Raw genomic sequence first — 16,739 nt, 5'->3', positions numbered from 1 at the left:
AGCCTTTATATTGATAACAAAATTAGACATGTCAAATAAAAGCATTTATCGTGGACTTCTTGGGAATTTGGTATTAATTACTACCTAAGCAAAAACATTTTCAATTTAGTTCAGTATTGTTTACTTTTCGCAAACTTCCAGGTGTTTATTAGTTTCATGAAGTATCTACAAACAAATTGGCGGTATTTCTTTAGTTTGTAAAATTATTAACTTAGTATTTATTTATACTGTTAATAGGTAGGTAGGTAGGTACTTGTATTAACTATATCTCGGTACGCAACTTAAGTATAAAGAATTCGCGCTGCTGCATTGATCATTATAATAAAACGTGTAAGTAATCAATTTTATTCAAAATACCGAAGGCTATTCAGAATTAACGAATAATAACAGTTATTATCGTTACCTTACATGGAAATCAACAAAATAATTAATGCGATTCGTCACAATTCGCGTATCGGCGGCCATTTGTGCCGCTATTACCGGCTCAACTTCGATAAGCTTTATTGCCTAACGACATGGTTAGTTTGAGCTCCTCGCACGTAATAAATTATTATAAATACAAAACTAGGAGAAAGTCTGTGAGTTTAATTTTCCGCAAATTTGATCTAACGCTATAAAGGTGGTCGCAATCTCGCGCCATCGACGCGCCTTCATTACGCGTTACCAGTGTTTACTCTGCGACCGCGCCGCGCGCATAATGAAGTTTATAAAGTCGCTCTAATTGAGCGGTTACTGCGCACCTCAGAGGTAAGGTTACAACAACTAACATTGCCTTTAGCTATTGAATTAAATGGCCTGCAAAGCTCACGCCGCTATTTCCGTACTTACCTACAATTTCAGGGATCCTCTAGGACTTGTACTCAATAAAGTAGAAAATAAATCTAATCAGTGTAAAGTCCCAACCGGTGGATTTGGACATTTTTGAACAAAGGCTAAAAATAGAACCAAAATCGGATTTAAATTAAATTTCAATTGGAAATTTTCGATTTATCCCTGTTTTTCATTCAGTAATTCCCATTAGCTTTTAGTGCCTACCTACTGTGAAGTGGAAATGGCAACTGAGCTCCCGTACTCGTTTAATTAGATGGCCGTTGATTTTATTTTTACTTCTGTCAATCCATTTGAAACGAAAGTAGGTAAGTAAATAAAAAATAAATTCGTTAGCTTAAACTCATGCGCAAGTAGGTTACTTTATTGTCCGCATATCACTTACTTCACAGAGTGCATAGTATACTTGTAGGCGTCTACGCACACTCATTGAGCTCTATGTAGAAGTGCAAGCAGCAATTCATCTGCTTGGAGCTATTTGCGTCATGTACCAAACTAAGGGCTTATTTATTCACGATATAACCGCGAATATTGTGACGCGGTAATCGGCGCGCGGGCACGGCCCCATCGATGGCGGCGAGCTCTCACAGTGCATAAATAGTGATGCGAAGCGTCGGCGCACCGAGTAATTCGAATAAATACCTCGATACAATCGGCTCACCGTTTAACGAGAGAGCCTTTTCCGCGCCGCGGTGAGCCGTTTAGCGAATTTCAATAGTTATCACGCGGAGAAAAACTCGCTCGACGAGAGGGACGGGCGCAAGCGGCGAGACCAGCGCGAGCGGGACGGACTTAATAAGAAAGAAATAATAAAAAAGCGGTTGTGTGTGCGTGGTCGGAGTGTGGTGGCATAGGGCGGCGATGCAGGCCCCTCCCTGTGGCGCGCCGCCTGCCGCCTGCCGCCGCCTCAGTCGAGTCGACAGCGCGCCGAGTCGCACCGGTCCGCTCTACCCGCGTCCAGAGCGCGCGTAAAAAGTTTCAACACATTGTACGAAACTTGCATTCAGTAGTAACGTTACCGAACTGCGAAGCGATCATTGATTCTAGCGTTGTTCTCTAAAACAATAGCTTAAAAGTTTGTGTTATTTATTTTATTCGAAAATAATTGTGATTTTTGCGGTCCCTTTAAAACTTCAAGATACCTACTTATTTTTCTTACAAAGTAAAGTAACTTCAAGTATTCTTTCGTCAATTCTATTCCAAAGCTAAGCTGAACAGTATCAATAGTTTCCTGAAGCGAGTGCATAAACGAGCTGCAGAATTTCCACTTTGAAGTTGCAAAGATTATGCACTGGAACATCGATGGGATGTTCGGACGGTGACAACGAGTGGTCGACTGGAGGCAGACTGGGGTCGCAGGCAATCAACTTGATGCTGCTGCAAGGCGAGGGTCGCGAGCGGCCGGGGCCCGCCATGGACGAGGAGTGTAGCGCGCGGCCCTGCGCCACCGACTTCTCCATCGCTGCCATCATGGCCAGGGACCGTCAGGAGCGCAGGGAGAGGCGGAGGCACAGGGACCCCAGGGAAGACACGCTCATGCCTTTAGGTGAGTTCTACTAACTGCCTTCTTCACAATCTTGACAAAACTTCTTGAAATTATTTAAACATAAAGTAAATTAAATTGTTCTACATTTTAAAAAACAAGGATTTCTCAAAATATTTATTAGCAAACTTCAGTAAAACAACGAAAAACACTGCAGTGATTTTTCAACACGCTTCACAAACTTTTCGGTCTTAACTTCCAATAAGAATAAGTTTAGTTCTGAAGCTATTTAATACTTCATTAAGTTAAACTTGGTTCAAGTTATCAAAATGTCTTGATAAACATAGTTTGACAAAGTCTCACGGGCAAGGTTAAGGCCAGGTGGAGTTTTGCTAATTCTGGGTTAGGTGGCCAATTTATTTCATTAATTTCTATACAAAATTACTATATGTGACTGCGTATGATAACTATGATCACAAAACAATAACTTTTATTTAATAAAACTGACAGTATGTATCTATCTAAAAAATACTTATAATTTAAGTCGCCACAAACTTAACTTACTATAAAGTTGATTTTCATACAACATTTGCAGTCAGTCTCCGAAAGTTTTCCCAAAACAATGAACAACTTTTTGCTCTCTAAATAAATGTATGTAGCTATATTTTATATCTAACAACTTTTATTTTATTGTTCTCTCTCTTCAATTCACAATAAATGGAAAGGAAAGATTAGAGCGAAAAATAATAATTTAGGCCTAATATAATTAATACCTGTTGAAAAAAATCACCCATCTAAGAGCAGAAAATATGTGTCAATATCAAAAGTAGGTACTCGGTAAACATTTCCATAATCGATTTAAAATACTATCGATTTGTTGTGGCTGTCATTAAACGTATTGTAATATTTTCTTGTAGAATGAAAACATTCCGATTATTGTTATTTATTGCGAGAGCTTATCGCGAATAAATATTAATGTTACCTATCAACAAAACGTTTGTTACAAAATTTACGTTTACATAATTACTTTATTAACTTCCATTGTTTATTATGGTAATGTTATGAAGAAACAGAACACAAATATAAAATAAAAATACGATTCATATGATCATTTTGGGTTTCTGATGTTGTTTAGACAAACAAACATTTTTAACAATGTCCGTCAATAAAATACTGGATCTTTTTGTAAACGAAAAAGTTATTTATGATACTGCCTTTTAGTTACAGTAAGTTTGATAGTGTCATAAAATAAAAATGGAAACTAAGTTTTATATCTTTAGCGAGAAACATTTTGAGGCTGCATCATATATTTTGATGATTATTTATCAGGTGCCTAAAGCACTTTTTATTAATGTTGGGACATTAAAAAGTAGAATGGTATAGGTTGGATTAAATATTGTTATAATAAACTTTTTGTGTGTAACACATATTTGTAACCTTTTTATTACTTTGTAGTAGAAGCACAATATTGTCTATAAGCGTTCAAAAAGTTGTACAATAACCTCATAAGTAATTTAATTCAAGAGCTTAATTCATATTGCTTCTAAAAAGACACAGGAGCTATAAAACTTTTACATTCTTTTAAAAAATCGACGAAAAAGATTATCAATAACCCAATTCGAAACATGTTAAATAACTTTTGTTAAGAAATACTCGAAATAACTAATTTCGTCAGTGACATTCAAACGGGCTCATTGTACTTAAAAGTACAATTTAATTGCTAATTACTATGCTGATCAATATGATATATTGTCCTATAATGATATATAATTAATCAACTCCCACATAAGCTTAGAACTATTGGTTACCGATGCGAAAAGGGGAAAAGCTTAACTGTTTAACTTAAAATAAGGTTACAATTACATGACTTACAACATACTACGTTTTTATGTCAAATTAAGTACTAAGTATTAAACTGCGTGTTGTGTCGGCTCCGCCGCTTCACAAGCAGAGGACCTCAAACGGCGCAAATATAGTAGCCTTATCGGGAATTACATGTTTGAGCCGTTTGGGGTTGAAACTCTCGGGCCGTGGGGTCCGAGTGCTCACGCGCTTGCGAAGGAAATTTCTAAGCGCCTTGTTGACACTTCTCGTGACCCAAGGGCTGGCTTTTATTTCGCACAGAGGTTGAGCATTGCCATCCAACGTGGCAATGCTGCCAGCCTTCTGGGTACATTACCCGGTGACAGCGATGAGGAGCAATTTTTTGATGCTATGTATTAGTTTTAAGTTGTATATATAAGTTTATTTTTAATTTTTAAAATTAAAGTATTAAACTGCATTTGGGATAAGGAAAAAAAGTACTTTATTCAAATCATTCAGTTTTGCTTAAAAACATGTCCAAAGAAAGAATGAACATTAAATAGCATTAGGCACCTATTATAATTAGTATGAAATACAGTAAAAATATTATATTTAACATGTTTTGAATGCGTGGCATAGTCCTTTGGCATGGTCTTCCTTTTCAGATAAGGAATAAAGGTATAAACTTATAACAAAAAGTTATAAGGTTAAAATATGAATGATATGAAAATGAACTGTACAAAAAATCGTAGCAATTTAACCTGCTACGGCGTAGCAAATAATAAGTTAACACCCGTAATAAGTATTTTATTTGACTAGTCTTTAAAAAATATAATTTGGAATATTAGTTTTATCTTTAAGGGCAGTAAGTAGGTACCTACCTTCACTCGATCACCATGATCACAGTATCACCATGACCTATAAACAAGTGATTTTTTAAAAAAAGTTTGTATTTAAGGAAATAAAATGTAGGTAAAACAACATTTATAGAACAACGAACTTTAGTCAGGTTTGCTAAACAATAAAATATATTTTTATTTTAAATAACTATTACAATTACGTAGCTATGTACATACCTACTTATTAAGGTTTCCTAAACTAATTCCATCTTTTTATTTTGTGTAAATAACTTGCACCTAATGTTGGGAAATTAAATATTGTATCGCCATATACACAACGAATCATAAAATTGGAAAAAGTTGAAGTTGAATTAAACATACTAAAATAATTAAAACTAAGTTAGCTAAATAACCTAAACACTCTCATGTTTGTCGTAGCTGTAATTCAAAATCATATAATCAAGTTTTCATTCTACGTAAATATTTCTGTTCAATTTAAAATATTTTTTGTAAAAACCAAAAACGATGCAGTAACCATGCAAACAGAGAAACTGCTAATTACCTACCCAATTATAAAAATGCAACAATGATTTTGAACATAATGCGTCAAGCATCGTGCCTTCTTAATGAGAGGCTTCTAACAATTACCAGAACTAAAGTGATGATTACATATTATCGGCTGAAGGTCAGCCTTTGTACCACCGCACAATCATTCTGCAGAGGAAATTTACAGCCTGAACAGTTGATAAGCATTATCATAACAATAGCCCTATTCATGCTAGTAGGTTTTTTACCTGTAGGTAGTTATAAAAGGAGATTTTCTTTGTAGCTATCGAGTTTGTAAGTATTTCGGTCACATTTCGGTTAACAGGTTTTACAATAAAACTTTTACATGTGAATATTTAAAAAAATGAGAAAAAGTAACACAAGATGGTTTAAAAAATAATTTCAGATAAACAAATTAAAATACCTATAACGAAAAAAAAAAAACTAAAAAGTTGAGGCCGGTATTTCCTGACAACGTTTGGATGAAACACTTAAACAAACTTAAGGGTTTCTTTATAATTAAGTATACTATATTCTTACATCACGGGAACGTAACCACAAACGAATCTACAAGTTTAATAATTTTTGTTTCATTCATTTATAAAAAGGGCACCTGAGCAATAAGTTTATGATTTGTATTTTGCAAATTCTAAAAACTGTACAGTTTCGAAAAGTTTTTGCTTACAAGCATGTATAATTAGATCTACAACAATCTTTTTCGTATTTATAAGTGTTATAGTGTTAAAATATCATAAAATATATAACTGTGTAAAAAACATCACAGTTTGAGAACTCCACGTTTTGGCACTCTTACCAGTATGAATTTACTTTCAAATACCTACTTGATTTAATTTTGAGTTATTCAAGGAGGACAACCGACAAAAAACTAAAACTTAACTAACTAACAAAAATTAACTAGTTATTTTGTCCTCCGTGAATAACTCAAAATTAAATCAAATACTAAGTAAATTAAAACTGGCCAGAGTTACTTCATTTTCCGTTACGTTTATTAGTAAATAGAACCATCATACTTATTATGCACAAGAACCAAAGAATTGAACTGTATACGAGTATATTTTAAAAGAAACAATAATCAATTATTGCAATAATAAAATACACGAATAAACCAACGATATTCAATTTTCAAAGATTTTACAAATCATAAATGGACACGATCATAAAAGTTTAATTTTTAGACTTAAGACTGTCAGAGAAAGATTTTTCGTGAAGTAAATTCAAGGTTTGCCTCATCATTAAAAAAATGTACACCTTCTTATATCTTGGACAGTTTTTCGGTTGTCAATCTGTCAGTTAATAGAGTGTAGAGGGCGGAGAGATATATGTATACTTATTCAAAAAATTATATGTGTGAAGTATGTGATAGAGAAATTAGAAATGTTCCAAATGTTTGATGCCACCGCTTCTCAGATTGTATCCTCATAATGACTTCATTACGTTGACAGGTATTTTTTCACGACAAAGCGGAAAAATGTTTTAGTAGCTACTTAACTAAATATACATCTTTAATGACATGCGAAATTTTCTCAGAACTTTGAAATGAAGTAACAAAACAAATATTAAAATCTTAGGAATTTTTATTTATCTTCCCACATTATCGACCTCAGGTGGCGAGCAATAAAACAAAGTAGGAAGACAAATGACGAATTTAATTTATTCTTTCAGAAAAGTTCGTGGACGCGACAGCTTCGGCTTCGGGGTCTCCGTCCCCGCCTCTCGCGGAGTACGAGCGAGACTCCCCCGTGGATGTGTCGTCAACGTCAGAAGCAGGGTCCGCCAGTGGAGCCCCGAGCGGCTCCCGGCCACTCTCGCCTCCTCCCAGGAACCCACAGCTCGTGGAGCGATGGTCCAGTGAGGAGATGCGACACATACAGTGCCACCTCGAGACTAAAGAGCTTTGGGACAAGTTTAACGAATTAGGAACAGAAATGATTATCACTAAAACTGGAAGGTAAGTTCTTATTTCTTTGTTAAATGATTTAGTTTTATATTAGAAGCTAGAGTAGCTACAAATGAAATGTTGTTGTCTCTTGACATACATAAACACTGGTTAAAACTTGGTTTTCACCAGATTCCGCATTTGTCAATTATGACAAAAGCTCAAATTACAACTCATTTATTTTTAATTACCCGCGTTAATCGCACCATCGAAAACAGAAATCGTTTTATCGCAATTAATATTTCATTTACTGAACGGAGAGCCTTATTCATAACAAGCAGTACTGACGTAAAGCACGCGTTATTAACCACTTAAATGACGAAACGAATTGTTTTTAGGGTCTCGTTTTGAACTTGACGAGAAATTAAAAACTCTGTGGTAGGTAGGTAATCGAATCGCGATTGTTGGTTAACGAGATCAAGGCAATATCGACGGCGCGTTTCAGAGGCGATAAGGTAGGTGGCAGAGTGCGGGCGATGGCGCGAGGCGTGTCGGTCGCGGCGCGCGGCCGAACAATGGGCAATCGACCGCCGCGCGTCCGCCGCCGCTGGCCGCCCGTGCGCCACTCGCGCTTAAACAATGAACCCCACGATCAAAAACGTAACGATCACATCAATCGAACATAAAATAATTGCCCTCCACATGATCTTCTTGTTACTGCTGTAGCTGCAAGACATAAAATGTTCAATGCAAGTCATTTCAATCCATGGCAGAGCACAGATGTAAGGCCACCTTCATTCGTGGAATGCAATATTACTATCAAGACTAGCACTAAATTCGGGAGAATAGAAAAGCACAATGGAAAACTTGAAGTAGGTGCCTACATAACATAACAGCAATCGTTATAAGTTCTTAACCAATTGCTATCAAAAGACAGGAATAAGAACTCCTTGTTGTATACAGAGGAATGCTTTATTCCAATTCTTCAGATTCAGTTAAAGATATAATACCCACTTTCCGCAAACTCGAGCTTTTTCAGCGCGTAAAGAGCTTAGTGGTTGAAATGTATCGGATCGCACACAATTACTTGTTACATCTTTACCGAACCAGGTACATATCTATCCGAAATAGTACCTATTTACTGTACTTATTTAATTCCACAATAACTGCAGTCTAGACTCAAAAACATTTAGATCTCGATAAACTCTAATCTCAATAGTTACAGAACCGCTGAAACGAATCGGATCGAGTCGAAATTCAAGAGCGTGTGTCACATAAAAGTCCGATTAAACTGAACTAAATCTTAAAAGTTGGCTGCTTAGCTATATTTGACGTCCATGCAGGTGAAAATGATTTGTGTGTAAGTGTTATCGAGGAAACACTAGGACGCTAGTGAACCGCGGCGGAGCGGCGCGCACCGGCGACGCTTATCGACGCCCGCGTAAATCAACGCGACAGCCCACCGATCGTGACAAATTCGCAAACCTAATCTTTTGATAACGTTGTAGCTTATTCAGACAAACCGCACGATACTCGCCGCCTGTAAACGCGCTGTGTGCGCTGTGAGCTTGCTTATCACTTCACATTTACACTTTACAGAATGTCGTTCAAGCTCAACATTACATGTTGTCCGACCATTTGATATCTGAACCTAATTAGGCAAAGGGAATCTATCCCATTTCACAGTTTTGCCTTGAAATTTATTTAATGCTAAATACGTCGTCTCCATACAAATAAATGTGAACAAAGGGCGGGAATAATATACAAAACAATGAAGGCTCTTTCACGGACTATAAAGCTGTATTAATACCTCACTTATTTATTCCTTATAATGTTCTCGAGTTAACGACGCTTCGGGCGTCCAGTTTTTCTACCACGCACCATAAAATACGACATATGGAAATATACTTATAGCAGTCGCATTCATTTCCGAATTTAGCAACACAATAATAACAGTGTTGACTTGCTATAATAACCGTTCGCAAAAAACATCGGAGCCATGTTTCGCTTTTATGAGGATGTTTAGATGCGATAGATCTTAATAATTACCTCGCGTTTTAGCTTTTTCCACATTATCGATGCTTTAGATACGGCTGGTATCGGTAATAAAAGATTGAGCGAGATAGCAAGCGTTACAAAGGGCTTTGGGAAGTCGCAATGGGAGACAATTTGCCACACACCGTCACGCGAGCTTATCCGAGTCGGCCCCGTCGATTAGCATAAATCTCGCCAACTAACCGTCACAAATGAACGACGGGCGCGGGACGCGGGTAGCGGCTAAACAAACTGACGCGAGCGACGATGCGATCGCGCGACATTCGCATGTCGCGGCGACGATGCGCGACGAATCGCGACCGTCGGCCGCCCGCATAAATCAGCATTATCTCGCGAGATAGCCGCACGCCTGGACCCACCCCGCCGTATCACGCGGAGCCCCGTGTCGTTCGAAAAAATTAATGACTTGGAAAAACGATTCGCTTATGAGGGATCTTTCACTGTAATTGAATTGCCCCGCAGAGATCGGACCGAATTGTCGCGCAATATGTCGAGTAGGTGATCCCGAATCAGATGCAATAACCTTTTTAGAACAAATGCCTTGGATTAAAACAGTATCTCATTAAACCTGAACCAATCAATGGCCTCAGAAGTCCAAACTACTAATATTGTTTGCTAGAATAATAAGTTCCAAATGGTCTCAATCAAATCCCTACTACTGATTTAATATTTCATGCCCCATAAAAGTATAAAAGGACGGGCTGCATCAGAATGAAATCCCCACACATTATCTCACCCCAAAAGATAATCGCTGCACGCGTAATAGAATAATGTAAATATGTCGGTGTGTCCGCTAGTTGGCATGCTAATCGCGTTTTCTGTAAGCTCCGTTTTAAAACCTGCCGCTTTGTGCACCGCTCTTTTACTTTATTCAACGGGGACCCATTTTTCATCCGCTCGGCAAATATTTTGATGTTTGTCGATTACGCGGCTTTGTGTGCAAAAGCTTTCATAAACTGAGAGTCCAACTGATGCCTCTGTTTATTGTATTCAACAAATTAGGAACGTTTTATTAATACGTCGATAATATCGGAAATGACAACTACTGTCAATGGAATTAATTGATATCATTAATTATGAAGCTTCGTGTATTTATTTTCTGATTTTAGTGTGTGAGTGGGTTTTCCGAAAAAACTTATTATTTGTATAAAGATGTATGTTTTACGTTATTTATGTTCGATAATTAATAAACATATAATCAATACGGTGGGTATACACGGAACTATATTTATTTTCACCGGAATCCTTGTATTTTTTCTTATAATAAACGAAATAAGTATGCAGATTTGCTACTAGCTAATCTATCTGATTTAAAATTACTTACCGCTATTTGCATATTTTTTACAATTTATTAGCAAATTGATGTAAATAGATAAAGAATAGGTGTGTGGGAACAGTGGTAACAGATTGAAATTAACATGTGTTAAATATTTCTCCTACCCACACATTCGAAACAAGAGGAAGGGTATAAAAGGCGTCGCGCATGTGGGACTCGGGTCATTCGTTGCTTAGCTTTCGGATGCAACGGACGTTTCGCTGTATCGTTTTGTATCGATTTACGTACTTTAGCAGTAGTTTAAGAGTAGTTGGTGTAATTGTTGCTTTTCTTTATTCAAATTAAATCGTTTGTAAGAGATTAAAACTGGTGTTGTGTGCTACTTGTTCTTTCTTTAATTAATACCGCTTCTGATCCATAAGATCAGAAGTGGGATTGCCACGCGTTTCTAGCCGTTTTTGCCATCTGATTCGATTAGGTTAAAAGTGAGTTCTGTGTTGATCAGTGTGTACTGGACTTTTGATCAGTCTCGTGATCATCGTCACGGTTCACGTAACGCCGCCCTTGATCAAATTAGAAGTGATCAAGTTTAGAAGTGATCAAACGTAGATTTCCCATGACTTCTAGTAGCGATAGTCCGTTGCATCCAACTAAGCAGTTACTGTCGTCGCTCCCAGTCGTGTCGACACGTGACTGTGAGCGAAGTTCTGGTGTGACCACGGTTGCTAATGAGTTTATATTCATGTGCACTTTTATTAAGTGGATATGACGGTGGAATAAGTCGAGAATAGCTTGAGCTTAGTATGCCGATGCTGTAGGGGCTCTCATGTGCTTCGGGTGGAATGAGTTTCTGCCTATGTATTGCTGTGGTGTCCGTGAACAACATGCCTTGCTCCTACAATGCTCGAGATGTTACGGGAAGTATCCTGTAATGTACCTACCTCTACGTAAATGGTGAGATCAATCCGGTTTTATTTAGCCTTTATGTAATACATGACTTGTAATCCGTCTTGGTGGCTTATTGATTAAAAACGTACCGAAAGGGTATGAGAACTTGAGTTCGATTCTCAGGTGCCATCGCCAATAACCAACAGGTTGTTTTTTTTTGCTTTTTGTTGTTTTTACAAAAATGTGTTATACAAAATGAGCTCCGGTCCAAAAGGAACTCCGGAAAGCTAGTGGATAGTAGACCTGGTATATCATGCATTGAGGTCAGGTGATCTGTTTTATTGTTTTGATTACACATCGGAAGTAATTATGCTGTTAGGAGTATTAAGGGGAAAAATGTGTAATAATTGTACCAACCATTGGTATTGTCACCTATGAGTATTCTGTGTAGCAAAAAGCTGAAGTGAAGTTAACTACACGTAACTTATCAAACCGTAATGGTAGTTGTGTTTTGAGCATTGCTGACACATGATTAGTAATAATGATATTTCTGAGACGTAGTTTCAAAGTTGAATTTATTTCTTTGAGAGCGAAAAGCTTTCCAGATTTTGATGGTCAGAAGTGGCCGAACGAAATGTATGTCGTCAGTGCTTGTTTGCAGAGTTGTATACGAGAATGTGTAGCGGCCGTGTCGTGGCACTAGCGCTGCTGTGCCGGTGCTCTTGGTCGCGGCACTAGCGCTGCTGTGCCGGTGCTCTTGGTCGCGGCACTAGCGCTGCTGTGCCGGTGCTCTTGGTCGCGGCACTAGCGCTGCTGTGCCGGTGCTCTTGGTCGCGGCACTAGCGCTGCTGTGCCGGTGCTTTTGGTCGCGGCACTAGCGCTGCTGTGCCGGTGCTTTTGGTCGCGGCACTAGCGCTGCTGTGCCGGTGCTTTTGGTCGCGGCACTAGCGCTGCTGTGCCGGTGTTTGGTCGCGGCACTAGCGCTGCTGTGCCGGTGTTTGGTCGCGGCACCAGCGCTGCTGTGCCGGTGTTTGGTCGCGGCACTAGCGCTGCTGTGCCGGTGTTTGGTCGCGGCACTAGCGCTGCTGTGCCGGTGTTTGGTCGCGGCACTAGCGCTGCTGTGCCGGTGTTTGGTCGCGGCACTAGCGCTGCTGTGCCGGTGTTTGGTCGCGGCACTAGCGCTGCTGTGCCGGTGTTTGGTCGCGGCACTAGCGCTGCTGTGCCGGTGTTTGGTCGCGGCACTAGCGCTGCTGTGCCGGTGTTTGGTCGCGGCACTAGCGCTGCTGTGCCGGTGCTCTTGGTCGCGGCACTAGCGCTGCTGTGCCGGTGCTCTTGGTCGCGGCACTAGCGCCGCTGTGCCGGTGCTCCTGGTCGCGGCACAAGCGTTGCTGTGCCGGTGCTGCTGAATGCGGCACGAGCGTCGCTTTGCCGGTGCTCTTGGTCGCGGCACGAACGCTGCTGTTCCGGTGCTACTCGTCGCGGCACGAGCACTGCTGAGCCGGTGTTCCTGCTGGTTCTGTTGACTTACCGGTTTGGAGCATGCAAACGTTAGGGCCTCTGCTCTGTTTCACGATCGCGGTCATACGAAGGGACATGCAAACGTTAGGGCCTCTGTCTCATGACGCGAAGCGTGTAATTTGTTACAAACTCATAGTACGCAAACGTTAGGGCCTCTTCTATGTGTTTGTAAATCGACAAGCAAACGTCAGGGCCTCTGTCATTGACAATGTATAACGGCTGACGGAAGTCCGGATTCTGTCTGTAGTTATGCATTGAATGTTCTCTTGGGTTTCAAGCTGTTTCAACTTTAAATCATTACTCCTTTCTGGTCCTTGTTACTGGCACTTGAGTGCACGCTTGTGCCTGGGACATTGACCTTTGTTGACCGTAACCTACAAGTTGTTTCATGTTGAATAAGCTTCAAACCGTAGTGGTTACGTCATTTTGTTACTCGTGTGTTGTAATGTTTCAGAGATTGGCGACGATCAACATAATGATGAAAGCCAGGTTGTGACGGATGAGCACGGATCTGATGCAAATGGGAGAAATGCCGCGGTCGAGGACGCCACGCAATCAGGAACGGCCGTGTTAAATATTTCTCCTACCCACACATTCGAAACAAGAGGAAGGGTATAAAAGGCGTCGCGCATGTGGGACTCGGGTCATTCGTTGCTTAGCTTTCGGATGCAACGGACGTTTCGCTGTATCGTTTTGTATCGATTTACGTACTTTAGCAGTAGTTTAAGAGTAGTTGGTGTAATTGTTGCTTTTCTTTATTCAAATTAAATCGTTTGTAAGAGATTAAAACTGGTGTTGTGTGCTACTTGTTCTTTCTTTAATTAATACCGCTTCTGATCCATAAGACATGTTTTACTAACTTCCATCGGATCAGTGCCGATAGCGCTCGCACTCGCTGAAGATGTTTCGGCGGGTCTCGCTGCCAACACTCTAATCGTTGCAGCACACAGTTGGCAGCCAACACACTCTTTGATTTACTTCTCACCAGCATCTAACCGTCGTAAATCTTCCACATATGATATATAAACATCTTTTATCTCATACGTGTGTATTCAAAGGTATTTTAACTTAACAGAACATCACATAGCATCTAAATTAAGATTGTTCTTCTTTATAAATTACTCGTCGACTCTTTGCAGTCTTGTGGCATGTTGTGAATAATTTTGACGTCTTTCTTTATAATGGGTGCGACATAAATCTCGCTCGTTTCTACTTTTTTAATATTAATTAAATTACCTACATCTTGTTAATGAAGTCAGGTCGTAGTAGATAAATCACACTTTACAGATTGATTTTATCAGAGAATTGTTTGTAGCCGATAACAAACAAGTTTTCCCTATCCAAGCCTTTTCTTTGAATACAGGGTGAAGTATATTTTACTTTTACAGGACTCCATAAATACAATGATTGCTGTATATCAACAGATTTTTTTTAACAATAATTTTTAAATGTTAAGTTTTATCGGCTGGCAGCAGTAAGGATCGGCAAATACTTGTGTAATGTCACGCGACACAGCACATTTTTACCTGTAATGGGCCATCGCGCCACGAATTCCCACAACTAGGAGCGTGGCGATTTATCGAACAATATTGAAGCTGCCCCGTGCGTACCTGGCCTGTTTGTTAAAACTACAACTTGGAAAACCAAACATGGTTTTGGATGCGCTATGCATATGATAACTAACACTATTTAAAAAAATATTTTTTATAATGCACATGAAAATTTATTATTTACCACGCAATCAAGATGAAAATCTTTAACTTTTGATGAAAATCTTCGCAATGAAAGTGGTTATTTTACTGTATTTGTCTTAGTTAAAACTAAATGAAAAGTTAAGTGGATCGCTTTTTGTACTGCTGCACCGCAGACTGGTAGAGCCTAGGGAAAGTCTTTTATTTAGTGTGAAAGTTTTCCAAAAAGTGGACATCGATACGGTTTAGCATATCCATAGTATTAAAATATTTTCGATGTTCAGATAACGCTGGGCGCACACCGCGCTTACACGTGCACGAGGCCAGCTCGCCATTTGTCGCACTCGCGCGATAATTGTTGATATACGATCGCGATCCGACACCGTAATTGTCAACGCTTAATCTTCTAATTGGCTCGCATTTACCAATGCCAACGTGTCGCCTCTGCCCATTCGCATCGATAGTTCGTTTAAAAAAAAAACATTGTCAAATTTTTCGTACAATCGTTAAACATAACCGACTCCTATAAAACCGTGGATCGAGCAGAGTCGAAAAGCAATTCGCAACGCCAATTTCAAGAACAGTAAAAAGTGCGATTCACAAGTGCAACTTGAAACGGCGTTTAAGAGCGAACCGAGGGCGGCGCCCACCGGGGGCGACAAAACAATTTGGAATTTTATCGGTGGCGAGGTGGCGTAGCGGGGTGGCGGGATGGCGGGGTAGCGCGTTACCTCTGATTTATGTGCGACATTAGACGCGAGGTGGGCACGACGCGCGAAATGCACACGCGCCGCGAGGACCATTGCCGCTCACTTGCCACTCACTCACACGCGCCCGCGTCGCCACCGCTACCGCTACCGCCAAAGATGTCTTGCATATAATCCTAGAAAGACTGCACTTTTGTGAAGGGTATTGAAGCTTCCTAGAAGACAAGGCTTCGGTAGGTACTTTTTGACTACCAAAATAGATTCAAAGTGCACTTTTTGAGTTGCAGTCGTCAGCTGCAAACAATTAATAGTCACAATTTACTTAGCTAGGCTATACCTCCTAAGGAGCTTGAATTTGATTTATTCTCAACATTGGATTATACAAAACAACTTTTTTAATTAACAAACAGAACTTGGCAGTAATTTCAGTTGAAGTGAAGTCTTTCAGCATTTAAAATTCTATCGAAAAAGCAGGATTAATTAATGAAACCGTAATACAGCTTAAACTTAACCAACTGATGCCGTGGATATTTCAGTGTCATTCCAATTCAAAAGCTAATTTCACTAAAACCTTAAATGAATCGAGTTGGTCGGAGCTCTCACATTATTTAACTTGTTCCAAGTTTAAATTGAAAACGCCACCAAACTCTTTGCGGACTCAGAGTCAAATTTTGAACTTTGCCGCTGAATCGGAAATTTCTTTATAAATATGTTATTAAGCTTAAATTCAGTTGGTGTCACGCTGCCGACACTAATTTTATTCGTGAAAGACGGCGACTGAGCGACGGCGAGACGCGCGGCCGTAGGGAGCACTGAAAATGTATGCAAACGGGAAACGCGATATTTGACGGAGCTGAAAACGACAAAAGAATTAAGGAGGATGCGGCCGAGGGGTGACGCGACGACGACGTGGCCGCCCGCCACCCCGTCACATCGCGAATTCACTTTACTGTGTCTTATTAAGAGATTAGCTGTCATTTCAGCGCGTCGAGCCCTTTCATTTGAAAACAATGCATAAATTACTGACGACCTCTAATAGCCCACTAATGATAAGTTTACCTACCTATTGAAATATGTCGTGGAAACGTTGGCATGCTTGTAATTAAAGACGGAACTGAAAGCACTAATTTATCCTCGATTGTACTGAAATGAAATGGAAAAATTTAATTTTCGCCCATTAATAATTCAAGTAGTCAACCCTATCTGTA

At 39.6% G+C, this 16,739-nt stretch overlaps 1 protein-coding gene across 2 annotated transcripts in view; it reads left to right on the top strand.

Moving 5' to 3' along the window:
• Positions 1-651: 651 nt before the first annotated feature.
• Positions 652-16,739, top strand: part of LOC110376977 (T-box transcription factor TBX20) — a 37,854-nt gene continuing 21,766 nt past the window's right edge. Inside the window, exons 1-3 of one of the 2 annotated variants that reach the window (XM_021335644.3) lie at positions 652-747; positions 2,034-2,374; positions 7,183-7,468. In XM_021335644.3, the coding sequence (XP_021191319.2) occupies positions 2,131-2,374; positions 7,183-7,468 (530 nt within the window). In that variant the 5' untranslated portion in view covers positions 652-747; positions 2,034-2,130. Of the gene's footprint in view, positions 748-1,224; positions 2,375-7,182; positions 7,469-16,739 lie in introns of those variants that run through there. The other variant, XM_049852204.2, reaches the window with a different exon arrangement.

This window comes from Helicoverpa armigera, chromosome 6, assembly GCF_030705265.1.
Source record: "Helicoverpa armigera isolate CAAS_96S chromosome 6, ASM3070526v1, whole genome shotgun sequence".
In the NCBI taxonomy this organism is placed as follows: domain Eukaryota; kingdom Metazoa; phylum Arthropoda; class Insecta; order Lepidoptera; family Noctuidae; genus Helicoverpa; species Helicoverpa armigera.
This window is presented reverse-complemented; position numbering and strand designations above follow the sequence as displayed.